Source organism: Numida meleagris, chromosome Z, assembly GCF_002078875.1.
Source record: "Numida meleagris isolate 19003 breed g44 Domestic line chromosome Z, NumMel1.0, whole genome shotgun sequence".
NCBI classification, from domain to species: Eukaryota; Metazoa; Chordata; class Aves; order Galliformes; family Numididae; genus Numida; species Numida meleagris.
Window position 1 is genome coordinate 72012995 of NC_034438.1, and position 25619 is coordinate 72038613.

Consider the following 25619-nt stretch of genomic DNA (forward strand, 5'->3'; position numbering starts at 1 on the left):
GTATTGGGATTGCCCTGGCCCGGGTGCAGGAACTGTTGAACTTTGTGAGGTTCACATGGACCTATTTATTTAGTGTGTCATCCACATGCCTGTGGATGGCATCTATTTCCTCTAGGGCATAATCTGCAAACTTGCTGGGGATGCACTCAATTCCACTGTCATTCATGAAAATACTGTGTGTTGTTGCTCCCAGCACAGACTCATGAGGAGCATCACTTGTTACTGTTACTTGTCAGTTTGGGCATTGAACTGTTGACTCTTAATTCCTTGGGTGTATACATCCAGCCAATCCCTTATTCGTCCAACAAATACATATTTCTCCAATTTGGAAGCAAGAGTGTTGGGAAAGGGGAGCGTATCAAGGCCTTACAGAAGATTCTGCACCCCTAGTCGGCCTTTCTGCTGTAAGAACGCTGGGTTGTGTTTTCAGCCTCCCTTTGAAAGTGATCTGAGTTTCAGTTTCTGAGAAACTAGCTTCTGGACCTTTAGACAGTGTCTGTATAACCTCCGTGTCCTCAGGCAGTGAGTGTGTGGAGGAAGATCTTTCATCCTCCAGTCTACCTCTTAGAAAACGCCCAGGTAGGTCTGCAGATCAGCAAAGGGAAAAGTCAACAACACTTTCCAGGAGTATGAATTTTCAAACTGGACTAAATAAATGGTTCTGTACATTTTTGCACAAATAAAGCTGTCTAATAAATGCATTCAATAGTTTGCATAGCGTACTGTGGTTGTCTAGCTTTAACACAGCAACTAAAAGTACTGGTGCTAATGAAAAACCTAATGGATTTGGTTTTCAGTTTTTAATAATTTAAAAATTACAGTGGGATTTGAAGCATGTGGACACTCACAATCTGCTCTTATGTCCAGCATTCCTGCCTGGAATTTAGGTTCTTTACCTTGACAATAAAAGATATCCCTGTTCTGAAAGAAGCCTTATTTCTCCCTTTTCCTACTAACGTTGGCTTGCACCCATTTTTCCGTTTCAACATTTTATAAATTAGACTTCTTCTTAAGAAAGAATGGCATGTGACTGCTAGAAGCAAATTTTCTTAGAATTAACAATTTGTTTTTTTTTTTTTCATCTTAAGTAGTTTTCATTGCTTTCGCCTAAATGTCAGAGACTTTTCCTGACTTTGGTTTAACTGGAAACAATTTTTCCTATGTTTCCCTTCTGTTAATGTGTCTCCTGATACATGCAGCAGAGTGAAAGATACAGAAGCTACAAGTTTCGGTAAGTTCCCCACGCCTATTAGTGGAAATATTACTGATGTTTAAATGCTTTCTTCCTCAGTTCTTGTCTTGGAAGCAGAGTGACACGCCTTAAAAACGGATGCTTGGTGACTTTCCTGTAATTCAAAAGGTCAAACCCAATCTTGGCATATTTCCATTATATTCAGCAATGTTGTGATTGCTCTGCAGTGGAACTGGCTACAGTGATCTTCACTGTATTGAGCTGGTCTTTATGATGATGCTTCTGAAACTCTTGGTGAGCTGAGTGTACCTGCTTGTCTCAGTCCTGAGTATTACCTGTGGCAGATTGGATCAAGCTAATGCATGTAAAACAAGTGTGCCGTATCATTTTCTTTTTTAATGATGACGGTAAGAAGAGTAAAGGCTTGCTGTTAAGGGATCAATTCAGCCAAACTGAAAGAGCTTGAATTTGTAGAAATTCTTCTATGGTTTTTAATGTATTAATGAGTTAACTCCTAAAGTTTGCGGAGGATCTGGGTACTGAATACTTGAGTTAGAGAGGGGAACAGGAAACAACCAAAATCAAGAAAATGCAGGTTTTCGGAGCATTTTGGTTTAGTTTCATACATTTCTTTTTCAAAGCCATTCTTTTTTAACAACCATATTCGAGTTTCAAACTCTGCCTGAAAACATCCCTTTTATGAAGCTCGGTACACTGGCAGTAAAGCAGTGCTTCTTTCAGAGGCTTACCACTAATGTTAAGAATAATCACGTTAAGGGTGCATATACTGCATAAAGACTCTTGCTGATGCTTGTTTTTATGCTGGATTTCAGATTTTGCAGTTCAATTAATATTGAAGTAAGAGTAGGAGAAACAGTTTTTCGGATTTGAAGTCCTAGAGGAGAAACGCTCTGGAAGATTTCTGACTGCAGGTGCGGAGCCTGACAGAAGACTCACTGGTATTTACTGCCTGCCTGTTCGTCTGCAGGTAGGGTAGTTTGTAAACTATGCTTAAACAACATGGTTTCGTTTCGTACACTTCATGGAGCAGAACTGCTTTTGTTTCTGTGGGTCCCCCACCGCCGCTCAGGAGGAACGAAGAGAGCGCATGGCGGGCGCAGCCGGCGGCTCGTGGCTGCAGCACCAGGGCGGAGGGGCACTTCCGGCCTGAGGGCGGGCACTTCCGGCCTGGGAGGGTACTTCCGGCCTGGGGGCAGGCGTGGGTGCGTGTGTCCGCCGCGCTGCGTACCGGCGGGGAGGGTCTCCGTGCTGCAGCTGCGCCCGCACACCGGGAGCGGAGCGGAGCCGAGCCGAGCCGAGCCGAGCCGAACTGAACTGAACTGAACTGAACGGAGCTGCGGCCATGGACGACGAGCCCGAGAGGACTAAGCGCTGGGAAGGAGGCTACGAGAGAACGTGGTATGTTGTCGTTTGCTTTCCTCGCCTTGCTCTCGGCGCGGGACGAGGAGAGGAGAGCCTTCAGGTGCTCAGCGGGAATCTCCCTTTTCCGTAGGGAAATACTGAAAGAAGACGAATCCGGGTCGCTGAAAGCAACCATCGAGGACATCCTCTTCAAAGCGAAGAGGAAAAGGTACGGTGCCGCGTGCCGTGCCCCAGCCTTACTCGCGGCCCTGCTCCGCAGCCGGTGCTGTCGCTGCTGAAGCCCGTGCTCCGTGCCCCTTCCAGCGATCCCAGCCGGGCTCCGTGCGGTGGGCTCGGCTCTGGGTGTGCGTGGAGCAGTGCTCCTCGTGACGGAGTGGGTCTGCGCCAGAAACCCGATGGCAGCTTTTGTCGAGTGTGGAGCATGCTTCCAGCTGGTTGTTTGGTGTGATGGCCCCCGACTTTCGCATCCCATTGCCAGAGTAACGGCTAGATGAAAAGTCTGGGTTTGCTTTGCTTCAGATTGTGTCAAAATAATCAACGTCATGCAAAACTGTGAAGTTGTGAGCCTCGTGGCAAGAACTGTATTCAGTTCATTGGGTTTTCTTTTGTTTGTCTTAAGAGGCGTGCAGTCTGTCTGTGATGAAAGGTTGGCTACAGTCTCACTTTTTGCCTCTTCTCAGTGGGAATACATGTCCATGGCTTATGGTTGCCTTCTGTTTGCCAGAGGCGCAATAGTGGGTTGGTTCCAGGCTTTGTTGGAGGCTCCATTCATTCATATGCGTCTTACTTGAAACTTTCTCTATGTTTTTTTCAGAATCTACGAACACCATGGACAAGTCCGGCTGGGAATGGTACGTCAGTATCTTATAGTCATCCTGAGCCCACAGTGAAGTCAGCGGAGGTGGCATACCCACCCTGAAGCAGCTTGTGCTAGCTGGATGTGTTTCAGAGCAGAGCTTGCATCTTCTGCTGCTCAGTTTTTTCTGAAGGCTTTTCCAGTGTTGAGTGGCAGGGTGGGCTGTGGAGCACGGGTTCGATGTGTGTGCAGGGTGTGCTTCACACGCTTAACTATTGAGTTTTCTCCATGTGAAAAATAAGTAGCTTTAAGGAGTTGTAGATTACAACATTGCCTTATGAACACACCGAGGTCTTCAGATGAACAGATTAAACGGGCGCAAACTGTGCTTAATTTGTAGCTTGCCTTCAGAGGAAATGGGCAGTGAATGTTTTTCAAGATAGATGGTCTTTTGTTCCATTTCAAACGAGAAATGGAAAAATGCAAAAACTTGATCCTTGTGTTAAAGTATAAACCTGTAGCAGAATTAACATTTTGTGGTGATAATGCAGATGCGTCACCTTTATGTGGTTGTTGATGGATCAAGAACTATGGAGGACCAAGATCTAAAACCGAACAGACTTACTTGCACTTTGAAGGTATTTCTGTACTCAAAATTTACCTCTTTATTAATCCACTCTTTGTCTGTAAATCAGTTCCATTTTGCATTTAAAAGAATGGCAGTCTCCTGCAACCTGATTTCTTACAGAGCCTCATCTCTTTTCTCAAAGCTACTGGTTTTTTTTCCTGTGTTTCTGTTGCTGACCAGTAATTTTCCTAGAGAAGTTTGGCTTCTGTTTTTTGAATAGTAAAAGCTTCGTAACATCAGTATGCACTGTATGCTTTGAAGTAACCTAATACAGAACTTCAGCATATGAAGTGAATAAAATAAAACATTGCTACTATCTGGTATTGATTTGAATAGGTAACATAGGAGGGAGAAGAACAGAAGGGCTCAGGCAAAGGGCAGCAAGTGCCAGGGACAGGCTTATTTCCCCCTCCCCTCCCCCCCCCCCACTGTTTGATTGACCAACTGTTTTGCAAATACTAGCAGCAAATTATTAGATGTGGAGCAAAACTGTATTTAGTTTTTAACAGTCTCGTTTTTTTCATTATAGTTACTCGAGTATTTTGTTGAAGAGTTCTTTGACCAAAATCCTATTAGTCAGGTGAGTAAAACAATGCAAGGAACAATGTCGTGAACAGGTTTCTGCGCAGGTTTGATTTAGTAGCAATTGAAGATTTATTAAATGCTTTTATAGTAAATCACAAGATTAGATCGTGTGATTGTTAAAAGCACTTAACAAGCTCTTGATCACCAAAAGTTGCAGCCTGCTGCAGTCCTGCAGACCTCACGGAGCTCGTTGCTTAGGATCATTATTGTAGGGCCTCGAGATAATTGACTTCTGTCAGTAACTTCCCATTCTGGCCACAATTCAGGTGAGGTCATTCTGGAACTTTTCGCCCGTGATACAATTCCAATACTCCCCAGACTGAAGATTCTGCTACCTCTTAGATCAGGTCATAAACCAGGAATTCCAGGTGCAGTCAGGAAGTGGCTGACTGTCCCAACTCACTGTGCTCAGACAAAGGCAGAAGCCCAGTGGTGGCTTTACTCTGAGATTGCAGGGTGTTCTGGGGGGCTGCACCACCATCACCACCCTGTGACTGAAATCACTCCATCTCTCCACGGAGTGGCAGTGTGGTCACCTTCTGTCTCTGTGCCTGTAAATAAAACACCTCTGTGCGTGTATTTCTTTGCTTTCATGTGCTCTGTTTAACTAACTGAAAATGTAAATGGTGTTGTACACATGAAGGAGCCCTTTCTGCAGCACAGCTTGGCTAGCCATCCTTCAAACCCTGGTGTATAAACCAGTAGTTAGCAAGAAGCAGAATAGAACAAGAGCTAGTGAGATCATGATGGGGTGTATTAGGTTCAGTGTTTCAGTTGCAGTAGGAGACCATCCAAGCAGGGCTTCCCACCATCAGTGTTCCCTACTGACTCTCTCCAGTACTTGTATTTCTTCACTACTGTAAGAGGCAGTGGTAAGCATTTTATGTCCTGTTTTCTGTGCTTGTAGGAAGTTGAGATCAGGATGACGGAGCAATCGCTTGACTAAAATCAGACTTATCCCAGTAGGTTTTGGTTGTAATTCGTGATGTAGCATAAAATCAAAAGACAAATCTTTGTGAGCGATTACGAGTGTAAAGAACTTAAAGCCAATAATCATGGAAAAGTTACACACGCATAGATTAGAATGATTGGTTATACTTTGAGCAGCATCACCTATTAAAGAAAGATTCACAAAAGCTTCGCGTGCGTACACATCCCTTCACAATAAATGTCGTTATGGTTTTGTGAACCTTAGAATCATAGAATCATAGTCATTGAAGTTGGAAAAGACTATGAAGGTCATCTAGTCCAACTGTCCACCCATTATGCGTGTCCCACTCTGCTGCTCACAGCCCGTTCCCATTTGTTTGCTGCAGCCCACATGGGCTTGGAGGCAGCTTGTGGTGTTCTGCCGTGCCTTGTTGGGATGTGTTTTCAGAATTCTCCGTGTCTAAACAGATATCTTGGGCTTTGAGAGTACTGATTTTACAAATGAAACCCTCTTGTTCCTGCGCAACACGTGCATTTACATCATTTGCTTGCCACCTTTCTGCCTTTTGATGGGCCCACGCTTTATGTTCTAACAGATAGAGTGTGATCCTGTTAAAACTGCTTTAAAAAGCTAGTTTTAAGTTTTGACATGTTGTACTAAACTTTTCAGTTGCTGATTTCTTTCCATCCCTTCATATTTGCTCTAGTGAAATTTTGCAAGAACTAGTGGAAAAAAAGAATTCAGCTATTCCCATATTTCTAAATATTAATCCTAACAGAGAAGACTTGATTATGTTTTATTTCAGGCATTTGGATTTTTTTTTTTAATTGTACTTTGTGGCAATAGTAAACTGAAGATACTGGAATGTATGTTAACTGATGCATGGTGTGCTGCTGCTGTTAGATGTGTAGGAGACCCGTGTAGTTAAGTAATTGTTGATCTGTAAAGAAGTATGAGGCAAAACATAGCAGAGATCTAAATCAATGTGTTTTTAAACTCATTAAGAAAAGTTTTGCCATTTTCTTTCCTTCTCCAGATGGGCTTAATTGTAACCAAGAGTAAAAGAGCTGAAAAAATGACAGAACTTTCAGGTAGGGAGGCAGTATCTTCTTTAAAAATTGCAGGCCTGTTGCCAGTGCAGTTAATTTCTCAATCTGTACGTCAGCTTCGTATTTGCTGATATCTGTGCTTTCCTTGGTGTTTGGCAAGCTGCTGTGAAGGAAGATTTCTTGGGTTTCTGCTTTCTGTCACCAGCAAGAAATGTGTCTTCAGAGATGTGGTTATAAATCTTCTCTTTATCCACCTGAAAAGCTGAAGAATTAGAATTCTTCGGTGCTTAAATAGTACTTTGAGGACAGCAGGAGACTGACTTCTGTTTCTGCTGGAACAGTTTGTGAGATGGCTCACTCTGTGACTGCTTTGTTCACGTGAAGCACTTAATGATATGCAATGGTTTTCTGCTTTTTGGGCATCTTGAAGTTTCTAGGGATTGAACACCTGCCATGTTTAGCTTTCTGTAAAGATTGCATCCCACGATTGGATCAAGAGGTCCACTTCTTGGGCAAAACATATTCTTGGAAGTCACAGTTTGAAAATTGTTGCTGTATAAGTACGCTTCATAAAATGTATAGCTTAAATTTCAGCTAATTATTTTAGCTGAACTGTTTTATTCACTCGCAGGTAACTCGAAAAAGCACCTAGCTGCTCTGAAGAAAGCTGTGGATATGAACTGCCATGGAGAGCCATCTCTGTATAATTCCCTGAATTTGGCCATGCAGACTTTAAAGTTAGTATGTAAATGGGATTTTGTGTTTTCTTTGTTTTCCATAATAAGTAGAATGCTGATGGTGAATTATTGAAGGGACAGAGTCAGTACTGTGTTTTTAACAGTTAGTGTCTTGCATTATGCTTCTGTAAGTCTTTAAAAAGGTGGTTTTGTGTCCTCATACGATGCAAACTGTTAAGGAGCTAACTTCTAGACAGGTATTATATTGAGATTTCTAACATATTTCTATTTAGAGATGAGCTTCTCACAACAAGCAGCAGCATCCTAAAAGGAAGTACATGGTTTTTTGCTGTGTATAAGTATGAAGACAGACCCTGCAGTGAGTTTTTAGTAGAGGACTAGGTTAAAGAGGGAGTTGAGGATTAATTATGGTCAGAGAACAGGAAAAGAAACCACGTTGAATGGCAGTAACCTGATTGAAGTTTTGGCAGTCTTCAGAAAGGTGACATTTTGAGGTAGGGTAGACGTAAAGATTTTATGTTTTGCTGTGTGTGTCATTTAGATCAAGAGCATTTGGTGAAAGCAGTTTAGCTTTTAGTTAGTTTTGTTCTGATAGTGTTTCTAGCTCTGAACAGTAGTCAGTGTCACAAAATGTATTTCAAAAAGTTCTCAGTTAAGAAGTCAGAGGAAAGGCAGGAGTTAAAGGGAGTAGATTTACATCTGTGAACTGATGAGAGACTTTTATTTTAAGAAGTTAGAAAGACTTCCTGCAGTGTTGCTAGTCTGAAGTTGAATTTTACCTGGCAGAGTATGGATAAGGTACGGGGATAACTTGAACATCATCACAATCAGATCACAGTTGTACAATTGTATACCAAATGTTAGATACTGGGGAAAAATGGATTTTGGAAGGAGAAATTCTGGAACTCAGAATGAACTTACCAAAGTGTTCCAGGATTTTACAGGCAATTTCCTTTTGGGTAATTTTCTGATATTAGTACATTGAAGTCCTCAGGAACTTCATCATAGGCGTAGCTTAATGTACAAAAGTAAACTAACTGCATGCTTTCCTTAGGCATATGCCAGGACATACCAGCAGAGAGGTTTTAATCGTCTTCAGCAGTCTTACAACATGTGATCCAGCCAACATCTATGAGCTAATCAAGGTACAGAATTGAAGTTTGACTACTGGTTTTAGCCTGCAAGCTGTTAGACTAACAGCAGGCGATTGTACTATCCCCTGTCAATTTTTCTTGACAACTTCAAATGTTCTTTACGGTTCAGTGTAAAAGTCTGATTATTTTTTCTTTTTTCATTTGAAGTGTCTAAAAGCAGTTAAGATCAGAGTGTCTGTCATCGGTCTGAGTGCTGAAGTTCGAGTCTGCACAGTACTGACCCGAGAAACTGGGGGTATGTACATGAAGTTCTGTAGCTGCACTAGTCAAGCACGTTTTCAATCAAAATGGAATCACTAGTTTGTTATTTTCTTTAACGCATCTTGGTGTTAAAGAATGAATGTTCTGTTGTGCTAGCGGATTTAAGGGCTTCTCAAATCTGTGATGTGCACAGTGAAATAATACGTGCTGGCAGCTGCATCTTTGGAGAGGAGAAATACGTGTATTAAAATAGGATTCTGCATGCAAAACATTATGTTATGGAACTTGACACGATTCGTTAGTATCATTTATTACATCGCTGGTAATTCTTACAATATAATTGCTGGTGGTACAGCTGAGGGCCTTCACTTGTAAGTGAGCCTTCTGTTGTATTAATTATAAAACTTGTTTTCAGTAGTATTCACAGAGTGGGCTTTTTTTTTAATTAAAATATATATATATATTTAGTCCCAAAGCTGTTTTTTGTTTTTGTTTCATTCTTAATATACAAATGCTTTTATTTTCTGTTACTTGGAGAACTTTTCCCTTGTTTTCGTGCTCATAAGGCATTTCTTTGTAATGACAGGAACATACCACGTTATTTTAGATGAAAGTCACTATAAGGAGCTGCTGATGCATCATGTTAGTCCTCCACCTGCCAGTTCAAGTTCGGAGTGCTCCCTTATTCGAATGGGTAGGATATGGTTTTGGTGCAAGATCTGCAAACTTTGTCCTTTCCTGACTTTGTATCTTCTGTGTTAAGACAAAGCAAGTGGATAGAAGCATAATAAAGATGTTATAGGATTTTTTAATAAGTTAGCTTTTATTTTGTTAAATAGATTTCTAACCATTTAAATGTTGTTCCTGTAGAGTAGCAAGCTTTTTAAAAAAGTGAATAATTATAACAAAGGAGACAAATTGCTCAGCTGCAGTTGGAGCAGTCAGATGAATAACGCTGCCTGTGTAGCAGTTGGTGTAAATGTAATATGATGAAATGTAAAATGATGAAAAACTGTGTTTTCTTTCTCCCTCTGTATCTACCCCCACAGAAGACAATGGGCTTTAAGGCTGTTTTGGACATGTTTATTAGGAGCACCATTGTGGTGTCCTTTCTTTAAGCAAGTGGATTAGGTACCTTGATGTATTTCTGAATAAATTCAAGCCTAGAGTTAAACTAGAATAGTACCACAAATGCCACTAATCAGGGCATTGACTTCTCACTTTCATCCATCCATTTTCACAGAGGGAATGTATATATTTGTCTGTGTATGTATGTATGTCTGTGTGTATATAAATAAACTGGCTACTGGAGATGTGCTGTAAAAGCATCTGGCATAGACAGACCAATGCCTTTTACCCTTCATAAAGTCCTATAGCATGATGGTAGATGAGACTGTGCTTGGAAGAAGATCTTACACTCAATGTCTGCGTGTTATTTTCCGCTTAATAGAAATTGTTGTTCAAGTGTACACTTAGGTTGTGCTCCTTCTAATTTCTTACCATTGCACATCATTTTCTTTTTAAGCTTTTTATTCAGAAACTAGTTCCAGTAAGTTTCAGTTAATAGGAAGCTTATGGGGAAAAATAAATCAGTTGTATGGGAAATACAGTGAAGGATTTGTTGGTGGACATAGGCAGAGGTTTTTAGGAAAACTTGTTGCCTGGTAAGAGTGTGTTCCTGTAACAGCAAACAGAAGAGAGAGATGTTAGTGTTTAGCATGTTACTTGAACTTCTCATTACAATAAAAACTGAAAGATTATTTTTGTTTAAAATTGATAACAGGAAACGTTTCTCTCTTCAGGTTTTCCTCAGCACACTATTGCTTCCCTTTCTGACCAAGATGCAAAGCCATCTTTTAGCATGGCGTAAGTAGAGTTGATTGGAATTCAGGGAGCTGACCTGAACTCAAGGAGATGCTGTAATATTTATCACATCTGGTTTTCAGTGAAAAGTCTGCACAATAACATGAAAAAGGACAAGCAAGCCATATGTTGAGACTTCTCAGTGGAAATCTTACTTTTGTGGACACGTCCACTCTCTGGCCATAGTTACCTCTCTAAAATACACTTTATAAAATTTGCATTAGGTTTTTTTTTTTTTTGAAGGTAGTAAATGGCTTTTAGATATGTTTATTGATACTGCCAATTTTAAGCACATTTCTTCATTAAAATATTCCAAACCTTACCAAGATAAAGTGATGATAAAGAAGAGTATTATCTGTAATAAGTTCTTTCTTAATTTACCTACTAACTTGGCTTTAAAAGGATGTTTAGAACAGAAGCTTTGTTTGCTTAATGTGCTGGTCCTTGTAATGCAGAGAGTTGTAGTCTTTAAGGATGATGGTAGGAGGGTCTGAATTTTCAGCAAGAAACAGTCTGCTCTTTGAAAGAGTAAGTGCTAACACAGAATGCTGTGGGGAAGTAGGAATATTAATACGATTATCTTCAATAGTTTTTTTCCCAAAGTTATCTTGATTCCTTTATGTGGGAAAATTTGGTCTTTGCTTGTGTGGGAAAACGTGACTACTGATATCAGTTGTTTTCTGATACTTCCACACACTTGGAAGTGTTGTGTAGAAGCTACTGGAACTTCTGAAACTATTTGTTGTGAGAACTCTGTTTGTTCAGTTCTGTAGCATCGCAGCGTTATCTCTTAAGCACTTAATTGTCTTTCTCCCTTCCAGACAATTGGAAAACAACAGTGAGCCATGTCTTACACTGGATGGATATTTCTGTCCCCAGTGCAGAGCCAAATACTGTGAACTTCCTGTGGAATGCAAGATCTGTGGTGAGTAACAAAAGCAGGTGAGCGCATGCATTACATGCTAATGATGAGAAGGTTAAGGGGTGTCAAAATGCATTGTACTGAGAAATTAAGGGCTGACTGTACTTAATTTCTCTGTTTTGGATTTCAGCTTCATACAAGGGACTTCCAGGACTGCAATTGTAAACCAATATGATATTGTTTACCATGAATAACCTGTTGTTCATGTGCCTATTGCTGAAGTCACTGTGTGTGCAAAACTTACAACGATGAGCCTAGATGCAGCGTGCTTGTTAAGTTTCACAGAGCATATGTTTGCAATAATTGTATCAAAAATTGTTGCTGCTGTTCTCCTTGATTCCTGGAATCAAGGTGATAATAGAAAAGAAAGGCAAGAACACTAGAAATATTTGCTAGCAAGCATATGTTGTACCCAAAATATCAAAACATACGAGGCTGCAGGCATTTCACTGCCTTACATCAGTGACTAGTATGTGTGTGCTTGTTCACCAGAATGGAACAAGTAATTGACAAGCTGCCATTCACATCTGTGGGAGAGATGGGTTTGTTGTACAAAGGACGTTGAGAGAGTTTTACACACAGCAGAATTTGCTTGCAGTGTCTGTAACTGATGGCTTACAGCCAGTTTAGTGGTGGACGTTGCTTTCAGGGAAAGAGAAAAGAAAAAAGAGTTGGGGGATAGAAGAAGAGCATGATGAGAGGGAGGAAGGGAAAGAGGAAACTCTCCTCACTGGCCAACTAGGAGGGGAAGCAGGATCTGCAAGACAATATCCTCTTCAGGATGCCTTCTTCAGTACTGCAAATGCTGCCCACCTGGTGCTGTTGTCACAGACTGTATTGTTTTATCAGGATCGTTGAATCTTCCTGTATTTGCTCTTGTGCATTATGTTAGTAGGTCTGATGGAAACATGTATCAATCAGATGAAGGCACTGCAATGAGTAGCTGGTTTTTAAACTCTGCATGTACGTTTTGCTGGGTTTGTGTGTTTCTTCCATCGCTTTGGGGAAAGAGAGAGTGATTCACAGATGAATGGTAGGCTTCTTCTCAAGAATCCTGATGTAGTAGGCACACTGATGTTTCAGACTTTTCAGTGCAAGGCCTTGAGGATAAAGAGCTCTTTGAAGTAAAAGAACAGAAATACACCCCATCTCTGGGAGTGTGTGGATGAAAAATTTCAAAGCTGAACCTGAGGGCAGGCTGCATAGTGACACGTGAAAGGCTACAGAGCTGCAGAAGAAAGCTCTTCTGCCTTGTAAAGGTTAACAGACTGCAGTCAGTGGTACTTGTCTCTGCTTCGTGAGGTCAGGAGGAAGGATCAGCATTTTTGTAATATTGATGTTGTGTGAGCAGCTCCCGTCAGCTTCCATGGGTAGACTAAAATGTGGTAGGTCTTACCAAGACAGGTGTATTTGGCAACAGGATTAAACAATTCTAGTTCGGAGTCATCTTATCCTAGTTTGATGAGAAAGCGTTTGTATCAGCGTTGGGTTTGTTTCAGCAGAGTAATAGTGCAAACTTCGAAATCTTATGTATCAGCAAGAGAATTTCCATAGCTGCAACAGTCAGCAGAACAGGAGCTTGAAAACCTGCTCTGTATGTGAGTGGGTGACAGAGAACTTTGGGCCAGCCCATACTCCATCATAAGCTTGTGTTAGCTTCAGTAGTCCCAAGGCACGGCTTTCCCATTATTGTAGTTGGCTGCAGTATTGCTTTGTAGCAGGGCACCATTTCAGCAAGAGATCTGACACAGCAGAACCATCACTGCCAACGGAGAACGCTGCACTTAGATTTAACTGGAAGACTCTTCTGTGGTTTCATTTTGCTTATGGAATGTGGGTGAAAAACTCATTAACTTTCCAGCTCCACATCATAAGTGTACTTCTGAAGATGGAGTTAAACCTTCTAACTAGAAATCTGGGCAAAATAAAGGAGTTACGTATTTAATAGCTGTCTCTTATTCTAATACTGATATCTTTATTTTTATTTTTTTTTTATTTGCAGGTCTTACACTGGTGTCTGCGCCTCATCTGGCTCGGTCTTACCATCACTTGTTTCCTTTGGATGCCTTTCAGGAAATTCCACTGGAGGAATATCAGGGAGAACGGTATGCAAGTGATACTTGTGCTAACAACTCTATCTTTGATCAGAGAATTGTTTGTTTGTTTGTTTTGTTTTTCAACCTTCCTGGCAATAGCTTCCATACTGCTAGAGACTGCTAAATGTTTGGAGATACTTTTGATCGCTTGTGGCAAAAAGTGTTTGTAGTTACTGTTAGCAGTTATCCTGCCCATTCAGTTAAATACCTGAAATTGTCCTAGAAATGATTAATACGTAGGAGGTGTTTTTCAACACCATTATGTATTATCTTGTAGCTTTTCAGTTTAAAAACACAGTTTTGTTTTTAGGTACTGTCAAGGCTGCCAGGCCGAAATCAAAGATCAAAATGTAAGTACATTGGAACTTGCATGGAGAGGTGCCACAAGTGGAAACAATCATTAAAAAGTACTTCTCTAGAGGCCAAAAAAAGTTCTTGCGGTGTTTTTCTCTCTCTAAATAGAGTTCTCTGTCATAGTTCTGTGCCTTTTAGACTTCAAAGGCTGTACAAGTGTGGGCATGGATTTCCTGGACTTCTTTAAATAAGGTTCCACTCTTAGGCATTTGGAAGCAGTGGAAGCAATGACTCAAGCTCAACCCTTATGACATAGTTGCTCTTTGAAATCCAACTGAATTAAGGTTTCTTTTGGGTATATATTGCAAGCAATATATACTTAGTCTGTTTACACTCTCTTGGTGACAACTGCTGCTCTACTGTAATGTTGTGATGGTGGTAATTTTCTTCTAATTTAACTTGTTTTTCTACCTTTTCCAGGTTTATATATGTAAAGTATGCAAGAATGCATTCTGTGTGGAATGTGACGTGTTTGTTCATGATTCTCTGCACTGCTGTCCGGGCTGTATTCACGAGCACCCTGCTCCTGTATCTGTATGATGTCATCTCTTTTAGAGATTGTCATATCAATTTAATTCTTCTGTAAATTGTTTGTTCAGACTTGGCTTTCAGTGAGGCACCTCGAAACAAGAATGATTACAGAAGAGTGAACACCGGCTTGGAAGCAAGTATAGTGTTTACCTGATGTATTAGTAATTTTCTAACTGTCATCAGATACAGATAGTTCCAGAATGTATTTATTGTAAAAGGTCTGAGTTTTTCTGACTTTTGCTGTGGGTTAACATGTACATTTGTAAATGTGGAAGTAATAAAACTCATTTCTATATTAGCATGATGATTCTAATGATTCCTGTTTGTTTATTTGTTCAAAAGAGAAGCCTTGAATGTATATGTATCATTTTCAGTGGATTGTGGAATAGAGCAAAATATTTTTGTGGGAAGTTAACAAAGATACTTTAGAGCAGTTTGTTGAATGTTCTGATGGATGAAAAGCCTGACGTGAGCCAGCAGCATGCTCTTGCAGCCCAGAAGGCCAACAGCATCCTGTCCTGCATCCAAAATCAGGTGGCCAGCAGGAACAGGGAGGGGATTGTCCCCCTCTGCTCTGCCCTCGTGCAGTCCCAGCTGGGGTACTGCGTCCAGGCAGCGCAGACCTCAGCTGGGAAGCTCTGCTCCAGAGCCAGCTCACAGCAAACCTTCTCAGACCCTGCTCACATCCACCTGCTCCAGGGCTCTACTCCCCCGCCACTGCAAAATATTTTCTTTGTACTCCAGTACAAATAACAAAAAGTGAGTAATTCCAAGAGATAGGCTGTGTTTGAGAACAATAGTGTACGAAACAAACACTCTATGATTCTGATTCCCTCTAATGAAGTCGCTTCATTAGAGGGAATCAGAATCATAGAACATCCTGAGTTGGAAGGAACCCACAACCATTTATCAGAGAGCATCCAACTGGGGGATACAAGGATGGGGAAGGGTTTAGAGGGTGGGTAAGTCATATGAGGAACAGAAGGCACCCACCGCCTCCCTGGCCAGTGCCTCACCACTCTGATTGGAAAAAAGTCTTCCTTATACCCAATCTAAATCTCCCCTTTTTTAGTTTGAAACCGTTTCCCCTTCTCACAACATACACTGCTTCCAAACCCCACTGACAGGCCGCTCTCAGGTCTCCCCGCAGCCTTCTCCTCTCTGGGTTGCACAGCCCCAGCTCTCTCAGCCTGAAATATGCTTCAAATAGAACAAACTGCAGAAGCAAAAGCAGCCACCAACAGGCGCTAGACCCGAAGAAGCAGAAGAGCAAGAGAGCTCCGTGACACAGAGATGAACAGCTCTACCAGCTGAATTCGGCGCAGCATACTGCGCGCTCCAATCAAATCTGTCAACTCCTTGAACCCTGGTTCAGCATCACCACGCTGTGGAGATGAACGGAAGACAAGCACGTGCGCTGCAAGTTTGTTTGACTAATCTGAATTTTGACCTTCAGTAATTTGGAAAAGATTCAGAGGAACAATTCCAGTGCTAGTGAGCAGCTGCACGAGAGTTACTGCACCACCACAGAAACAGTGCGAGACTCACCGAAGTGTTTCTTATCCTGCAAAGTTTGCTCCGTGTGCAGAAGTCGCAGCTGCTGAGTTTTTCCACAGGGCTCTGGAAACCAGCGTTGATTCCTGGGGAGAGTGGTTTCCTGAGTGAGCTGCCTGACTGTCCCACAAACATCCATCTGAGTGTAAAAAGGTTGATCTGCTTCCTATCTTTCTTCTCGCCAGCAATGACGGAAAGCAAACAACAAAGGCCCCTTCTTGTCCTCAAGGTTGTTATTTTCTGAGCACTGGAATGTGTAAGAAGCCTTTCCCACCCCAAACCTTTTAATTATTCTATATATGTTGCTTTACATACTGTCCAGAGATATCCTCTGGGCCTTCGGATTGTTCTCTCGCCGCTGTATCACGTGAATCACGCCAGCAGCACCACAAAGTTTGCCTTTGCTTTGCTGAGTTTCTGCTGTGAAAAATCCTGAGGAATGACGCTTTGCTGCCTTAAAGGTGTGAATTCATTCAAAGCAGGAGCTCTGGTGAATAAACCCAGCAGCACGTTGAAACCTACCATGGAATTTGTGGAGTGGTGGCAGTCTCCTTGGTTGCACCGAAAGTAATACCTCCCATTTATTTCCATGAACACTACAGCTGATACGAAGAGCGTAAAAGGTGTTCAAGACGAGATCATCTTTGCACCCAAAGATCTTTGATTAGCTGGGGAAGCTTCAGTCATCCAACAGTTTGCAAACACCTCAGTCTAATATCTCAGTCAGCTGGCACCAGGTGTTCTCTGTAGGCTTTACTGGTGCTTGTTGGTATGCCAGCAACTCAGTTTGAACGAAATAATAATTATTAAGGGGTTACAGCTGGGTTTGTTTTTGTTCTAGAAAACTTAAAAAGCAAATCTTGTTGAGAAAGCAACCCTAAATTCTGTAGAAACTCATAGCAGCAATTGAAAGGAGGACAGTGTTGAATATACACTGGAGTTTGAGAAGAGTGTTGAAGGTCTTCTGGATTTGGTTCTCACTTCATCTGATGGAGTTTTCATCCAAGTAGGGAGTGCGTTAGGATTTATGCATTGTCCACACCCCAAGGCAACCAACAGCAGAGAATTTGACAGCTACTTCTTGCTTTTGTAATTAATTTCTGAATATAAATCAAACCCCTGGCGGGCCAAAGTCATCTCTATGCAGATGAAACACGTAGGAAAATTATATTTTTTTGTGACAATACAGGATGATTTTTTAAGCATACTTGGGAAAATTGCAAATAAATCTCAGTGGCATACAAGCTGTCACATGTATATGCTTTTGTACACAAAAGAATCAAAGCTGGAATAACTTTCTGCTGTGTTTTCTTCTGATCTTCTCTTTCTCCTCATACTGTGGCCATTCCAATGGTTTTGCCAATATGTGTGTGGATTCCTGAGAGAAGAACTCCTACAGTGAGTGCTGAACAATACTGATGTGCAAGCACAGAGCTGACAACTCAGAAGTAAATTTGCTATAGTAGCAAAGCACCCAGAGGCTTTACTCCTAGAAGTGGCCAAACAGTTTGGCATGTCTGTATGTATCAGATGATGGTGTTCTGTTGATTTTGAAGGCAATAAAGGAGTTTTAGTGCTCCGAAAACAGACATTTCTGGTATTGAAATGGTGGAGAAAACATTGAAAGTTATAGCTGCCAGCTTACTAATGAAGATATTTGTTCATTCTTGGCATTCACCAACAAGCACATCTTCATTTTACTGAAAGTGATCATGCTTGTATCTGATAGAAGTCCTACGCCCTTGGCTATGGCAAAAGAACACCCTATCCTGTCTGAAACTCTTCAGGAAAGAAGCTCTCTGCTGTCACCTCCTAGTGATGTGCAGGAGGAGTCTGTGAGCATCTCAGGGTTTCATCATACCTGTGTCGAACACACAAACAAAATGGTACTGCTTCTTTAGAGGCAACAGGTCACTGTGGGTTGGCTGTACTTTACTGAGGGGACAGGAGGGCAGTTCTGGCAATGCATATCATAGAATGGTTAGCTTGCATCTCACCATGCAGATGGACCAGCTGCTAGAACTAGTGTACTACCAAAACATTTCTCAAATATTTATTTAGTACCACCTCAAAACAACTCACAGATAAGCTAGGGAAAATGATTTGTTTCATAAGCAAATGCTAAGTAAGTCTGTCATACCATCTTCCTTTATGTCTGACATTTATTTTCAGTATACCTCAGTGATTTGATGTTCAGAGTCCTATCTTCCAAGTAGGATGACCATAAAGCAAGAGTGAAAAGCAAATGTAAGTGATACATAGGCATAGAAGAGATTATATTAAACTCAGTGTCTTGCAGGTGCACAAAGCTGATCTCAAGTGGTTGCATAACATGGGAGCACATTTGCTTTGCTCCGTCAGAGTGATATCTAAATATTCATAAACACACTGGCATCTTTTTACTAAGAATTCACATGCCCATTAAACTATCACACGTTTTATCAGTCTCCCTATTATTTGGTATTAAAATACTTAATGAACAGAGTTCAAAGTTCTACTTTTCCCAGCTTAAATTTTAAACAGTTTTTGCTATTATTTCTGAAGTCCTCAGCTTCCCCATGTATTGATTCATTCTTCAGAGGGGTTTGGAGCATCTTTAAATCTTACTGAGTTCTGCTTATTTTTTGCAGGGAAGGGTGCAAGCTCCGGAGGTTTCCAGAAGCTTTTAAACCTTTCTCTCAGTATTACAGAAACTGATAGAAGAAACTTTAAAACACTGAGTACCAGTTCTGATTTAAAAGAGATGAGCTTCAGTTCCATGTTCACAGGCCGGATCAAGGCCAGCGTAACAACACCCACAGCTTTTGCACCATGTTTTTCTTGACTGCCTGGCCTGACAGTAATGCATGGTTGGCTTCTTGGTGAAGAGGGCTTTCAAGTGTTTGATTTAAAATGTTTAACTGGAACAGCATCCCCAGTCTAGGAGTTAAAATTATCTTGACAATGGCTGTTGCCACTTTTACCTGTTCAAGACTAAAAATGTTTGAAATTGTTCGGTTCTTTTTCCCTTGCTGCGTAAATTATTGTTCCTGCATTGCAAATAAACACTTTCTGTAGAAATATTTACCACAATGAAATATATCAGTCTCTTCTACAGCAGCATTATTGTAAGAGAGTGAAGGAAAAGATAGAATTAATATAACTTGGAAAAAATTAGCTGCTTTAAGTAGTTGCAGATTGGAACTGACACTTTCTGTTGAGAAATGCATAACTTTGCTTAAAGTCTGTTTAAAATAAAAGTAACTTCTACTCAGTTCTTGTGCTTGTAATGAAATTAATTATGCAAATAATTTACTGTGTAACAGAAATCATAAGCCTATGTGTAACAGGACTGAACTAAAAATAACACCGGGTGCCAGATTTTACTAGTGCTAGAACTTGATGAAGAGCAGTTGTAACTTCATGCCAGATATTACCACAGGACTAGCTGACAGAAGTGGATGGCAGTTGTTCCTCTTCAGCCACAAACAGCTGATGAACCACTGATTTAGAACCTTAGCATCATTGTGAGCAATCTTGATTTATTTCCACTAGACAATGAAAGAAAAACTTCCTGAAGCCACTTTGAAAGCTCTGTAGGGAAAGGAATGTAACAGAGTTCAGAATCTATACTGGGCTACTTATCCCACAATAGAAACTGCTGGCATTAACTAAATCATCATTCAGTTTTGTGCCCACAACCTCCACTCCACAAGAACGACGACTGTAAGGGCCAAAATGTTAAGTCCACGATTTCCATTACGTTCTCATGACCTCCTACTAAAACATTTGGTTTTACTACAGTGCCACAGGAAACCCAGTAAAAGGCCACCTCAGAAAATCGTACTAGATCTTCAACAATTCATTCAGCAGAAAGTAAGCAGAGAACTAAGACACCTAATGTAAAAGTTCAAAAAGCAGAACTTTATTAACAGGCATGTCAAACAAAAAATGAGCCTCTACAGCTGCTACACACAGCATTCTGATCAGACCTATGAAACAAGGTATCTTCTTAAACATGGAGGCATATTGTTTTTCAGGTCATTGCCATCAAAGGCTACGGTAACACTAATTGCTGTCATAGATGTGTCCTAACATCGTACACTGCAATTGCTAGTTCAGGTGTTACCAGTCAGATAAAAAGTCTAAGGAATATAAGAAACGTTAAAATAAAGGATAACAAAAAAAAAAAAAAAACAAAAAACACCACAAAAAAACACTTGATGGACTTATTATTTTGCTTCAAGAAAGTAAAAAAACACTTTATTGTGTCAGTACTTTCTAAACTCATATGCCAAGATGTCACCAAGAAATAGCTTGTTTCAGTGCACATATAATTACTACTCTCGAGTAATTTGTCTACCTGTTACCATGGGTAGCTCGCTGTTAAGAAAGCAAAGATTTATCATCTTTGCTAAAATTTTGATCTTCACCATCACCCAGCGCACAAGTGAGCATCTCTCTCAGTGAGAAACATTTGTACCTGTCTTTAGAAAAGACAAGAATTAGTACATCAGATTTAAAAAACAAAACAGAAACAGCAAAACAACAACAAAAACCAAGAACTACTCCTCTGCACAGAAATAGCATGCTTATCACAGAAAGATCCCAAATCAGAAAATGTACTTGTAACAATGAAGTCTTGTCCTGCAAGGAACTGAAGAATATATTGGAAAGTTCTAAACAAATGATTACAAATAAAAGCACAAGCAATGAAGTTTTAAGAAGGGAATAGCACAGTAGTGTGAGCCTAAAATGCTGACCTTGTCCAGAAAACAAAGTGCAGCTACACATCAGGCTAGAAACAGTTGCTTTTTAAAATATGCACATAAATATGAAAATTATATTTTATTCTTTTACGTAACAAAATTTGAACAGCAAAATGACCATACTTACAATCCTTCAGAAGAGTGATGGCTATTCAGTTATTTTAGACAGGCTTCCCTCTCTAGGGCCGCTTCCATTCGACTTTGTTTTAACCCCTGCAGAACAAAATGTAGGTAAAGCTTTTATTTCCCTGTAAAAACAAGATTTTTTCAGTCCTTTATAAGAATAGTGTTTAACTGGGGAGATGAGACCTGGAGAATCAAAAAGGACAGAAACTAAACTTCATGCCTCTATTATGCACTATGTCTCTACAGAATAATTACAAATCCGTATTTATTGTCCAGTGAAAAGTATATTAAAGAAATCCATGCTTATATAACCCAAAGAAATAAATTCTAAAGTTAGTCATTTGAAGATACCTTGAGGAGCTGAATCCCCATTCCCCACTTTCTCAATATCAAGAGTTAAATTCCTCCTATAATTCTCTTCCATCCTTAAGCAATCTAAGACAAACAGAAATCAATCCCCCGTGTCACATGCTCTCAACAGCTATGTTGACAACTTTTGCTAGGCCTCCATAAGCACCTGAAACAATTACTGGTGAACAAAGTCTCTGAAAAATGTCAGATCTGATGCCAAATGGGATACTACCATCTAAAAAGTACACAGAAAACCATATTCAGACATAGAAAGTTACATTCATATTTACTTCACCTGCCTACACAGAACCTGTTCTTTCAAAATTGATATAGAACACTGGTTAGAAGAGTGCTTAATGAGATTATAAGTAGAAAGAAAACACAAAAAACAACCTAAACTGAACTAACACCCAGGCTCACGTGACTCCTACCCACAGGTAAGAATATGCATACAATACAAAATACCCTTAAGTCTAACTACTATAAATCACAGCAGCTGCAACAATACTACAGACCTTTCCAGATAGAAACAGCACATACCAGGTAATATCCCGTGTGATAACCGCTCATATACCAAGCTATCAGCATGCTCCCCAGTGCTTCATCATCCTCAGGAGAATCTGGCCCCATTGGTGGCGGAGGAGGAATCAACTAAAAACAAAATCCAAATTGTTTTTGCTTCAGTGGGTTATATCTCACGTTAGATAGCAACACATTCTAAATGATCAAAATATAAAACTGAAAACAAGGAATACATCCTCAACGCATTCCCTGAAATGGAATCAAGCAAGGGAATCTTTTCTGAAAACATACAGTTTCCAAAGCCTGGGAGAAATACGGTTCCTGTAGCTTGACTGTTCAAAAGTTTAATTAGGCAAAAATATTTATCTGTATCAGTGAAACACTGTTACTTAAAAATAAAGGTGTAGTTCCTTGAAATACTCTCTCTCTTTGTATTCCTACCAACAGCTTCCCTGTCACAAAAATAAGCAGTGATCAAGCCCCATACATTAGATCCTTGTAATAGGTGTAATTGAACGCATTACCAAATATCCAGAAAATACAGACTTTAACACTCAAATGAGTTCAAAAAAACAGGTGATCAGGACACTTGAGATCATCAACATTCATCTTCACTTACCGGTGGTCCTGCTGGAAAGGGTGGGGGCCAGCACGACAGGAATGGTGGAAGTGTTCTGAATTTTGATCCATGCTATATTGAAAAAATTGAATAGTGCAATTAGAAAGAAATTCAAGGCATTAGGATTTTATTTAGCAGAAGTATCTGAAGCAACTCACAAATCTTAAACTAAAGGCAACATATGCCAGCAATTTAACAACTGCAATAACAACACGCAACAGCTATTTTTGGGAAGCATTCCATGCCTATAAAATTAAAACTTAGATACACTCTGAGGTAAACAGTGCTGAAACAGACATTTAGTTAACACAAGGTTATTTTTAAAAGTTTTTATGAACAGAAATAAGGGTTTGCACTCTTGCATGAAGAGGCATGTATGGTATCGGTAACAGGCATACAGACAACTTCTCTGTTCCTACATGGCTGGGGACGCATGCTAACTGAATTCAATAAATTCAAGGTGCCACGTGCACAATGCTAATGAATGTATTTGTTTAATGAGAGCTAAAACACAGAGCTATGAAAAAGAAAAACCAAACATGTCAGAATGAAGCCTTGCACAAATGTCAATTTTTAGCAAACACAATGCAGTGTATAACTGCACTGTTTATTTATGACTCCTCCACAACAGGGAAACTGGAGAGTGTATCAAGACCTCAGCTAAGCCAATAGAGAAGCTACAGCAGAGAGCTTCTGTGACATCTGGATACCACTTTTGCTGCCTTCAATGTTGTATAAAATAAAAACATACCACCTGGCTCATAAAGGTGCAGTCTTAAAACATTAAGAGTGCTGTTGCTAACAGCACTATCATGGTCCACAGAACAGCATCCTTCTATCAGTCTACAAGGCAGTTGCAAAGCAAGTGCTGTTTAGGGAGAGAGTTCTCCTCAGTGGCCAGAAGCTCCACAAAAGCACTACACAGTAGCCTCATTACTTGAAAATTACCCATGAGTGCTAACAAGCACATCTGCATATCCATTTTCAAAATGCTGTTGCTTTCTTTCTTAGACAATGGCTACGGTGGCAGGGCACTGCAACTGGCTGCCCAGGGCAGTGGTTATGGCACCTTGGTGCTGGAGAGTTCAAGGAGCATTTGGACAATACACTCAGATATAGGGTCTGATGTTTGGGCAGTCCTGCATGGAACCTGGATTTGGACTCCCTGATCCTTGTGGGTCCCTTCCAACTCTGGATATTCTATGACTCTACAACAAACGTTACCTTATTGTCTCAGAATTCAGACACCAGGTTTAACAGTGGTATAGGAATTACTTCAGATAATGCTGAGCTTACCCTTCCCAAGCCTGGGGCTGCCGGTGGTATGGGAAACCTTGAGTTTTTAGGAGAGAACCTTGCTTTTGTGCAGTTATTTTCATTTCGATGCGACTGGGAAGATTTTTCACTTTCATCTGTTGAATATGGAGTCTCATTTTCATTCTAGAAGACCAAAACATTCTTATGAGATGCACAAAGTAGGAAATTGCAGAAAGTAACTTCAGCGTGAAAAAGTGTGGGAAGCGCTGTCCACATCCTTCCCTTCGTCTAGACCTCCCAACCCTACTGAGGGAGTATCTTAATCTTATCTGTTCATCATTCTCACTGTATTTTCTTTCACCCGTAAATTTCTTATTCTCTTTTTCTACCGTACAGACTCCAGGAAGTAAGGGGAGACTTATAGTTCCCTCTACCTATATATGTCCCTTCACAGTGGAACTGGGTTTCAATTCTCACATGACCCATCCGGTCACTGCAGTGGTGCCAAAAACACTCAAAAAACACCCTTCACCTCCCCAGAATTCCTCATTTATTTACCGTTTCATCGCTAGCTGGAGGAAGTAGATCAGCCAGGTTCTGTTCCTCCTTATTTCCATATCCGGTGTACGTAACGACACATGTACCCCTCTTCAAATTTATGGAGGCAATAGTTGCTGGGTACACGTTACCATCCTCAGACCAAACAGCGTTACAGCTGTCACCAACTTTCCACTGCAACAGAATTGAGAAAGGCAAGTAAATGCACCTACACCAAAAATCGGTGGGAACAAAGTTTTTTCTAAACTACTTTTTTGTCCCAACCACGAGAACGATGCTTCTTACCCAGGAAGTCTTCCCCTAGTGAAAATGTGCGATGTAATAGCTACCTATAACCAAGGTTTTCCATGCTATTTCCTCCCCTCCACTCTATGAAATGTTACTTCCAAGGTAATAACAAAAAGCTCGTTTTGAGTACCACTGTCAAATACAACCCGCAGCACAAAAATCATCAGAATTTACAAGAGGGATAACCTGTTTCACCGGCATCGCATGGCTCTTATTTCTGTTCCTGTTCTTCTTGCTGTTTTTCCTTTTCATCCCTGGCCGCTGCTCCTGTTTATCCGAAGGCTCTGAGCATTCCCCGTTCTTCAAAGCATTCTTCAACAAAGAAAAGGAAAATAAATCAAAAAAAGCACAGCGCCAGGCTTCTGGGCGCCCCGAAGGCCTGCTTCCACACCGCCTCCAAGCGGCTAGCGGGGCCGCCCCTCACCTTGAAGGAGGCCACCGCCTTGTCGTACGCCTTGATGAGGGCCGTGTCGTCCCACATGTCCGAGTCGTCGCTCTAAGGAGGCCACAGAACGCTTTATAAGAGCTTTCTCGCCTCGCTCCCCCACGCTCACGCCCTCGCCTCCCGCTCCCGCCCGGCGCCCACCTGCCCGGTTCCACGCCGGAACAGCACCCTGCCCGCCATGGCCGCCCCGCCCCACGCGCCTGCCCTCTGCGCATGCGCCCCACGCGCTTCCGGCGGGCGGGGCCACGCCCCCAGTAGACCAGAGCTGCTCCACGGGATCAACGCGCCGAGCGAGCGCGGCTGCACCCGCGTCTGCGGGGATTCTGCGGAGCTCTACGCTGGCATCCTTAGGATGCACCCAGCGACACCTGGTACGCACCTTGAGAGCAGGAGCCGAGCAAAGCGCCAGTCAAAGGCAGGCGGCAAACTCGGCTTGATTTCTCACCGGCTACATCTTTCTTGCAACTCTTAAGCTACAACCCATGCATTTTGATCCACTGGAGTTTAAGCCAAGCAAGAATAAGGCTTCATTCAGCACTCCTCCCCTCAGAGATTTAGGCCTCTGTCGGCACACAACTCACCCAGGAAGCCAGCCTATCTGCAAAAATCATGCCTTTTCTCATGGCGTTATTCTTACCATCAGTTTAAGCAGAGATTTTTAACCATTTTAGTGACAGAACAACTTCAAGGTCTGCCTACGTTTGCAACACATTAACTTGAAGCCTGGAGCTTCTCCAGTTAGTATCAGCAGTAGTTAAAGAGTACCAA

General features: G+C 41.2%; 2 protein-coding genes across 3 annotated transcripts; one reads left to right on the forward strand and one right to left on the reverse strand.

Moving 5' to 3' along the window:
- On the forward strand, nt 1143-14687 carry GTF2H2 (general transcription factor IIH subunit 2). The gene is made up of 15 exons (XM_021380633.1): nt 1143-2611; nt 2706-2783; nt 3390-3426; nt 3923-4009; nt 4529-4579; nt 6552-6606; nt 7196-7301; nt 8317-8407; nt 8564-8651; nt 9204-9311; nt 10420-10483; nt 11302-11405; nt 13405-13507; nt 13809-13848; nt 14273-14687. Exons 1-15 carry the CDS (start codon nt 2556-2558, stop codon nt 14390-14392), a joined length of 1188 nt encoding a protein of 395 aa, XP_021236308.1. The 5' UTR covers nt 1143-2555; the 3' UTR covers nt 14393-14687.
- Nucleotides 20131-25097, reverse strand: LOC110389753 (survival motor neuron protein-like). Of its 2 annotated transcripts, none has more exons than XM_021380635.1 (9): nt 24993-25097; nt 24831-24902; nt 24593-24718; nt 24119-24292; nt 23600-23743; nt 22304-22375; nt 21703-21813; nt 20813-20898; nt 20131-20399 (listed from the first exon to the last, which is right to left on the reverse strand). In XM_021380635.1, the coding sequence occupies exons 1-8, from the start codon at nt 25029-25031 to the stop codon at nt 20842-20844; spliced, it is 795 nt and encodes a 264-aa protein (XP_021236310.1). In that variant the 5' UTR covers nt 25032-25097; the 3' UTR covers nt 20131-20399; nt 20813-20841. The 2 variants fall into 2 exon arrangements, with proteins under 2 accessions (XP_021236310.1, XP_021236309.1); XM_021380634.1 differs by having other exon boundaries at nt 20131-20403.